Source organism: Heloderma suspectum, chromosome 5 (genome assembly GCF_057233095.1).
Source record: "Heloderma suspectum isolate Gila_16-S chromosome 5, 16-S_ref, whole genome shotgun sequence".
Taxonomy (NCBI): Eukaryota; Metazoa; Chordata; class Lepidosauria; order Squamata; family Helodermatidae; genus Heloderma; species Heloderma suspectum.
Genome location: NC_139462.1, coordinates 97,448,732 through 97,457,768, shown reverse-complemented (window position 1 = coordinate 97,457,768; position 9,037 = coordinate 97,448,732). Strand labels below are relative to the sequence as shown.

General features: G+C 38.8%; 1 protein-coding gene across 14 annotated transcripts in view; it reads right to left on the bottom strand.

The window, feature by feature from the left end:
• Positions 1-346: 346 nt before the first annotated feature.
• Positions 347-9,037, bottom strand: part of FRYL (FRY like transcription coactivator) — a 261,277-nt gene continuing 252,586 nt past the window's right edge. For 11 of the 14 annotated variants that reach the window (XM_084856817.1, XM_084856818.1, XM_084856816.1 and 8 more), the window contains 5 exons: positions 7,092-7,160; positions 4,622-4,639; positions 3,678-3,788; positions 2,642-2,838; positions 347-2,188 (listed from right to left, as the gene is read on the bottom strand). In XM_084856817.1, coding sequence (XP_084712943.1) covers positions 1,933-2,188; positions 2,642-2,838; positions 3,678-3,788; positions 4,622-4,639; positions 7,092-7,160 — 651 coding nt within the window. In that variant the 3' untranslated portion in view covers positions 347-1,932. The remainder of the gene's footprint in view (positions 2,189-2,641; positions 2,839-3,677; positions 3,789-4,621; positions 4,640-7,091; positions 7,161-9,037) is intronic. The other 3 variants (XM_084856807.1, XM_084856815.1, XM_084856811.1) reach the window with 1 other exon arrangement.

The following is a 9,037-nucleotide window of genomic DNA, read 5'->3' as shown; positions in this document are numbered from 1 at the left end:
GTGAATGGTAAACAGGTTAAAAAGAACTGCTCCCATAAGGAACCTCCAAGCGTTGAGGGTGACTGGAGGGGGAGCCTCTGTCTCTACACCCCACAACAATGTTCAGGGCTATGACCTGATGCTCAAGACTGGTTTGACTCAACATTAGCAATCACCCACCCCCTGAATTCTCCTGAGAAAATACACGAAGTAGCAGATAGGAGTTTTTATTTTACCAAGCCCTCCCCAAATCAAAAACACAAAAATGAGGCTGATAGATGTAAAAACTATAACACACCACTAAAAACTAAATATACCCTTGTAAAATATTAAATAATTAAGAACACCATCTACAGTACCACAAAGCTTTCAAAATAATTAAATTTTATCAGGGTCAAAAAATACAGTGATTATGAATGTGCCATGTCTAGTTAACAAGTTTTGAAAAGTAACAGAACTTCTGTCAGCAGTCCAATGGTATGCACAGTGCCTTCAATTAATGCATTTCAGCATAATTACACATCTAGTAGGGTCCATCTCACCAAGGAAAAAAAGGCCTCGCTAAGAGATTCATGTCTACATTCTACACTCTGGGTAGGAGAGATGAAAAAAAAAAAAATACAGGGCAATTGTTTAACAGGAATCATGGGACTACATTCATACTTTTTGTGTCTATAAAAATGTTTTGGTTTCAACAGAATCCAGTTAATTTTGTGCTACAGACTTTGACATGGAGTTCTAAAGTATACTGTAGTTTGGTAGTTGGTCCCCCCCTTCTACAGTTTGAAATTACTTAGCTTTAAATATGAGTTATAAAGATACATGTGAGTTTACATCTTCTCTTGAACTTTGTAGAATACACAGATGTATTCTATTAACAGCCAGTATTCTTGCCCCCTCAATTAGCTTTATACACTATTATCATGTAACAGTGCATTGCACAATTGTACAAGAAAAATACTGGACTTTACATTATACAATTTCTAGAATATGTACAGAATAAAATAAGTTAACTTTTCTAGTGGGTTGCTGAAGGACAATATATATCTTCAATATTCATTTTAAAGTCTCTGCAGGCAGCTACTTTTTGGTTAGTCGTAATCAATATTTGTAATAAGCACTGATCAGAGAACTGAGCAGCATTCCAAACAAGTTAGCGATATATTATTTCTTTTTCAAAACTGGACAATTCCAGTTTAAAATATTATTAAATGCCATAACATTTACAGACTAGGAGTTAGAGCTAAAAATATATTCCCCCCCAAATAATCTTGCAGTGCTTTTTTAGGCATGCTCAGACCATATCAAACATCCATACCTTCAAAATGCAATTGTCAGATATTCATTCATTCCTACTTTCACACGTAATTCACCATTAAAGACAAAAGTAGAGTAAATAGTAAATACAACATTGATAAATCAATGAGTTTTGCAGTCCTTCCTACTCCAGGATGAAAGGAAGTTCCTCATGACATTGCCAACTGTATAAATCGGGCATTATCTGATGATTATTTACTTCTTGAAAGCCAAAAAGCTTCACAGGTCTTCAGCCAAAATAACCAACCTTGATTTTAGCCTCATTTTACCTGCTATAAATTGTCTCAGCATGAAGAGGCCATTATTGCAACAACTCTTACATTTCTGCTTTTGAAGAAAATAATGCATTTGTAGGCATTGCTTTTAGCCCTTTTCCTCTAATCCAATTTTGTAAATGGTTATTAAAAAAAGGTGTTCACGCTGCCCATACAGCTACTGTGTAAGAAAACTCTTAAGATGACAACAACTCCATGAGTTTTCAAGACCGTTGCTCCTGAACTACATAGTTTGCTCCCAGAAAAGTTCTTCACTGGTCATCACAGGTATGGTTTCTGCCAGAGAGAGCAAGTTTCAACAGATATGAAAGGTGCTTGATAATACTAAGACCACTTCAGTTCTTTTCTGTGGTATAGCAGTTCAAAGTCCAGTGCTCAAACTTCTCACAGCTGTATGCTTTGCAAGAAGCTGATAAGACTGCACCATGCGCAGTGACTCCCGGATTTCTAAATTCAGTTCCATTAGTTTTGAGCTGGCTTCTGACATATCTTGTTTTGAGCCAACTACTGCAAAACTGCCAGTTTGGCCCAGGGTCTGATGACGGAAATATACGTGCAACAGTGTTTGTATTGGATCATCTTCAGAGTTGCCAAATATATCATTGGGCCAAATACACCTGGGAACACAGAAATTATACATTTAATGCTTGTCTCTTAACAACACCCCCCAGGTTGATCATTTTTACATTTTCATATGTACATTTACATTTACATCATTTACATTTATGTAGGTTAAGATATTCTAAGTTGAACTGTGTAAGTTTTCACATTAGCTGTAAGGCAGGGATGGGGAATGTGTGGTCCTCCATATGTTGTTGGACTGCAACTCCCATCATCCCTTGTCATTGGCTATGCTAGCTTGGGCCAATGGGAGTTGCAGGCCAACAATATCTGGAGGGCCCCACGTTCCCCATCCTTGTTCTAAGATCTCATGTTTACTTAATCATACTGTATTTTATAAAACTGGAAACATCTTTAATATTACATGTATTGTAAGCTACTGCATAAAGGTCCCTCTCATTTTTATCAATTTCAAACTGAAAACGTTCACAGTTCTTGCTTCACTGTACCTGAAAGCTTTGACCTGTGCTATAGCAGACATAAAGCCTTTATTCCTCAAGGTTTCAATAACAGAGTGAATGGCAGTCTCAGTGCTGGCCTGGGAAGCTTCTGTGATTTCCATTTCTTCAGTACCGCTGTCAGAAGCCAACTCGGCTTCCTTCAGAAAGGCTTCTAGCTGTGCAAGCTCCTCTGACATGTTTATTACCTAAAACAAAATAAGATGACCTGAAGTTTTTGTACTAAATGTAATCTTTTCAGGCAATTTAAGCATTAAGGACAGAGAGTTATTTCTCTTTATGATCTGCTTAAGAGGACACTAGAGACAAGGGTGCTATAATCTCTATTCACATGCTCATGAATAAAGTACTGCAAGTGTTCACAGTGAATACTTTGAACTTTTGATATGCATACATCTGAAAGTTTGACACCAATAAAAACATAAGTGGGTGAGGGGTTGAGAAAGTACACTGCAAATTGGTTATGTACCATTAGCGATAGACTAGAAGGCAGAGTACAACATGCGCATAATGGACATCCATGTTTTTTGTGAATGTATTTAACTCTATAAGAGAGCAATCCTACCTCCAATTCCCTCCGCGCTTCAGCTGCCCTGCATTTGCAGCTAGACAGCTGATTTCAGCTGTCTAGCTGTGGGAAGGCAGAGAGAGAGAAGTGGCTGCTGGATGACACATTGGATGTGTCATATTGGCATTTCTGCCTTCCCCACCCCGGAACGCCCTGTTTTCGCTGCTCTGCGCTCCTCTTCCGAGCACGGAGCCATTCCGAGCTGCCTGCAAGGCAGCATGGGGGATGGGGGTTGGTTCTCAGGGAACTGACCTTGGAGCATGGGCTCCAAGGTCAGTTCCTAGAAACCGACATACCCTAGGGCTGTCTAGCCACTGAGTAGTGGCCATAGGATTGCTCCTTAAATCACATTATTTACCCACTTACAGTGATATCTTACAACAAAAATCAAATTTCCAATTTGAAGTTGTGTACCTCTAACAAAAGTAACTAGTACAAACATAATGGTATTTTCTTTACCTCTGCCTCTTTTTTAACTATATCTACTTGGCTGATAAGTTTGCAGTAGGCTTGGAACAGAAGTAGCAACTGGAAATGCAACTTGTATAGTCTCCGACACAACTCTAACTCCTGTAAATGAAAAACAAAGTAATTAACTTAAATGCACTGTGTAGTAGTCATGTACATCACACACAGCTTGTCTAGTGCAGAATTTGCAATATATAAAATAGTTATTTGCTTACTGCAGAGAAGGAAATGTTAAAATTTACAAGCGAATATAGTAACAAGCTGATGAAAGGAAGATGAAAGCTGCAGTCAAGTCTAGATTTATAATTAAAAATAAAAAGTGGCACTGCCCCTGCAGGTTATATATAAGCTTTACCTTTTAAGAAGGGCAATTGTAATTTCAACAAAGAAAAGAGAAAGGGTTTCTTATGACATTTTAGAAATGCTGTGGTCTAGCAGGGATGAAATTGCTTCTATTCCTTTTGGTGATGTCAATTTTAATTCCAGACCACATATCAGAAGATAGCGTTTGCATACAAGCATGTTGTTTCTTCCCATAGATACATTTATGAAAATATATATTCTTTTATATATTCTTTTTAGTTATACTGCAGTGTGACACTTTAAAAAGCAATGCATTCATGAACAGAACTGTATTATTACTTTTCTGCATGTTTTCACATATAAATGTATCCGAGATGGTTGTTAATATTGTTTTAGAGTAAAGAAGCAAAGCAAATGATAATGTAATCACTTACTATTAACTACAGGATTCTACCATCTAAAAAGGGCTGGCAATTCAGGGGTTAAGACTACACATACGTGAAGCAAACACTATTTCCAGAATAATCTATAATGAGACACTGCTATATCACAAATGGACGAGAGACAAAAATGGAAGCCAGATTGCTTACTGGCATGGTTAGGTATTCGATAAATTAAGAGCCATCACTTACTGCTAGAATTTCCAAATGCTAAGCAAGAAGGTGTGCGGGTCACAAAAATACAAAAAGGAAAAAAGATCAAGAATTAGTATAGAAGTTCATTTTAAAGGGGGTCTTAGATGTCCCAGATAAAACTAAAGGAAGAATAACTTCCAAAGAAAGCTTCAATGCATGTGTAAAAATACTTATCAGAGCTCAAGGGTGGGAATATTGGTAGAAATACTGCTTGTTTTTCTATCATGCAATATAACCAAGTTATATAGTGCAAAGCAGCAGGTATTTGTAAAATTCTGACAGTGAACATCAAAGGATGATGGGAGGTACAGAGCTGCAAGCATCTATTCATTAAGACGATAGAAAATAAACTTCATGCATTTTAAGGCATTATAAACTTGAAGCTTCACGCAACCAATTGTTCCCTCAATTAGCAGACTAGAGCGTGCACTGATGCGCTGGGAACCAAAATGGAGTGGGAAGGTGGAGGACAGGAGAGGGTTTCTACAAGATAGCAAGCACCTATCCTTGCAGAAAAGTACTGGGGAGTGACCCCCCTCCTTTCCCCTGAAACACCAAACACAGTGGAGGTGGAGGGCAATGCACGTGAGCTGTGTTTTCAGTTGGCCAGAGCTGGGAATTGGTCTGAATAAAAGAAAGCAACTTGCTTGGGCCCTAAGTAGGGAGCCAGGGGGAGGCTGGGCTTGGAGGATGTGTACCACAGGGCAAGCGTCTTCCAAATCAAACATATCCCCCTCCAAAGGCTCCTTTAAACTGCGGGGGGGGGGGGCGTTCTCTGCTGACTAATGGACTGCAGGGATGTGCTGGTGGAATTTACCTTGGAGGATGCATTTATTAGGGGCCAATTACTCCATTCGTGACTTATTTTCTTGTAAATATGTAGAGCTTGCTCCTATTGAAAACTCTAGCTCTTCTTGTCATGTGTTGTATAGATTGGCACTTTAGTTGCAGATTTGTACCACAGCAGCTAAGACATCTATGCTAATCAGCCTCGAAACACAACTCTACTCCACTATTATACTTTTTTGGCAGTGCAGTTGTGTTGCAATATTAGTCAGAAAGGGCTGCTCTCATAACCATTTTGTGCTAAAAAGCACAAGCAGCCTCACCCCCTTTTGCACTCCTTCTTTGCATTACAAAGAAGCTTTCCCTCCCACAGGGGCACAGGATCAGGATCAGACATACCAGTTTCCTAATAAACATTTTGCAAATAGTGTTTTTGGAAGGGGGGGGTAGAGGAACCAAAACTTTTCAGAATGCAGACTCTTTAACATACATATATGAATGATACCCTGTTTGTGGAGACCATGATACAAATTAGTAGATGACTATTTAAACTTTTAACACTAGATTGTCACTAGCTCCTACATTGTCCAAGCCTGGGAGAAAGGACAGGCAGAAGGCCTCACAGGGAGGAGGCTTCAAGGTTTAACCTTTCTTCCCCTTTTGTCTCCCAATCCTTTAATAAAGGAAAGGGAAGGAAAAACTAGAAGGAATAAAGTTAAAATTTCAAAAATGGCTTTAGAATGCTGAAATAAAGCCTGAGTAGCCCTACAAAAACCTTGCTTGCTTCCTGTTCAAAAGATAGGGCAATCGTCCCACTGGTTGCATCAGAAGATCGAACCTGCCTTCTGATCAGGAAGTGGTGCTGACCCATATGCAAGATTTGTCCCCTGAACATCTTGGACCATCTGTTTTCTATTAAGTCTGCTTATGCAAAAGGACTCAAACAGCTCCCACAGTGGTGCTATACATGCACATCTCAGTTTTTATCAAACCAGTTTTAAATCAAATCAATCATTTACTACCATGACAATAGCAAGCATTTAATTGAAACGTTTTCTCCTGCTTTTGTATACTTAGTACTATTGCACTATCTGGTATTTAGTAGTATTAAAGCCTTACTGAAGATCTTCCTATAGTGCTTTCATACACATATCAGTTCCACGAACTACAGTTGTTTTGTACTGGATAGCCTTTTCCAAATATAAGAGACAAGATTTTCATCACTCCAGTAATTGTTTTAAATGTACCCTTTGAGACAAGTCATAGGTATGTACCCAGAACTAATTAGATTAGATCCAGCATAGCTCCTGGGCCAGACAGTAATTTATCTGATGAGCAGAGATGCAGAATACCAATTCTCTTGCTTGCCACAGGAGCTGCATAAAAGGCAAGCACGTGTCGGTGTGCAGATGTTATCTGTTCTCCTTATCTGTTCAGTGTTATTAAGCCCAGACCCAGAGCCTGGGCCCTCACTTTAATAAAAAGGAGAATCCATTATTCTCGGGCCAGTAATTCATAAAGCTCTACATTTCCCCACAGATAGTTGTGATAATTGAAATGAAAAATTTTACAAGTAATCTTTAATCTACCTGGGAATAGCAATACTACTTTTTCAGCACTCATGGGTTTCATATTAATATATGACATAAAATGGATCCAGTGACTGGAAGCAGATACCTACCTGAGCATCTGTGGTGGTTCCATGAATACCATCATCGGTACCAAATGTCCTTTTGCAGTCTTTTAGCCACTACAAAATAAAACAGAAGCAAGTTAAAAGCGCAACTAGTGATGGCAGCAAAAGCCTGAAAAATGGAGAAAATGTATTTCACATGTATCACAGAATTACAATAAATATAGCCTATTGATTTAAAGGACATATTTGGAAACTGTCTGAGATCCTTATTCATGGGAGTGAGGGAAGGATATATTTAAAACAGGTCTTTTTCTATGCAGTGTTAAATGCATTTTGAAATATAATTTGAAGTTATAATGAAGGAAATAAGGTCACTGGTAGTACAATACACCATATACCATCAAAGAAATAAAAATTGCTACACACAGAGAGATGCACACTGTATATATAGACAGACAATCAAGCCAAAATTCAGCCATTCAATAGAAGAGAATGAAGAACATGTTTAATTCTCCTATATAAATCAAAAGGTTTTAACTCTAGCTGGATCATGCCCTAAATGAACAGAATGCATACTTAATCTTATGAGTTTTATTGGATGCTGTAATGACCTTTCTTTTACCTTTGTACACTAGAGAGAAGAAAAATGTAATTTCCCATCAGCTCAATTTAATAAGGACTACTTAGTGAATTAACTAGGGCTATGTACTTATCTGGAGAACAACTGGAATTTTCTAAACACTGTGGTGTCAGTTTCAATTAGTGGCATAGATCCCAATGCACATTTTCATATCTGTCCCCCACCCCACCCCTTTTAGCTGACAGTATCCATCAATAATGTGGCAGGCTCAATAAGAATGAATTGCATGAAATAGAACACAGGGCATGATTGCTCATGTGCAGAGGATCCCAAGAGGGCTCAAAAGGCCACTGTTTTTTTTCTTGCCCTGTTGTGCATGTCCAGGAAGCACAATGGGATATTAGGGGAAAATGGGAGGTCTAAGACATTCTCTGCTAACATTACTGTTACATTTCCTGTGCATGAACAAGTGTAGACAGAGGAGGAGGAGGAAAACAGGCTTCTATGAGCCCTATCAGGATCCTCCACACCCACTGTACCTGTGGTACACATGGATCATGCCTATCGTATCTTCTCATATTCCCTTATATTTACCCTCATGAAGATTCCTTTATGCATTTGTCAGTATACAAATGGAAGAGATGTATACCTTTTCCATATAATGTAGGCAATGATTCATTCTTATCCATTTTCATATTAGTTACTATTGCTCACTGAAGACAAATGCAAAGAGAAATTCATAATATATGGGAGAAGTAAGGATCTTAGAATACAACACAAAAGAGCCCAAGGAAAAACATATTCTTTGTCTTAGGCATACTTTAGACAAAAAGCACAGGGCCAATAAAAATAAGACAACTTGAAGCTGACCCTAAGAGTCAGACAGGATTCCCTGACACAGCAGATTCCTACAGGCATATTAGATTTTGTATCACCTGCTCCACTCCTGAATGTTAGGTTCAGTTTGAGAGCTTGTACAATAGGGGGCAAGGAGCTCTGGGCTCAATCTTAGCCCGTCTAAGTAAGAGATAGAAATATGAGGGGGTGAGCAACAGTACCAGCCAGGATTCAATTTCCTTCTGCAGCATAATGTATCAGAATACAATATTGCCTGTTTACTGGCTGCAATCCAAAACACTGTTTGTCCATGCTGAAATGCACATGCAAGTCTTCAGTAAGTGAGCTTTGCTATAGTCTTCAGTGCTGGGAGCAGAGGTGTATATGTATTTGTATATGCGTGTACACACACACACACACACACACACACACGGGATGCATGTACAGATCTGCACAACATGACAGGAGTTCTTGGCATATATTGTAGTTCCATCTACACATCTGTCTTCCTAGCTGTGTAAACAGTTCAGTCTTAACCACCTGGGAAAGTAGTTCAGTCTCTGCTCAGACAGCC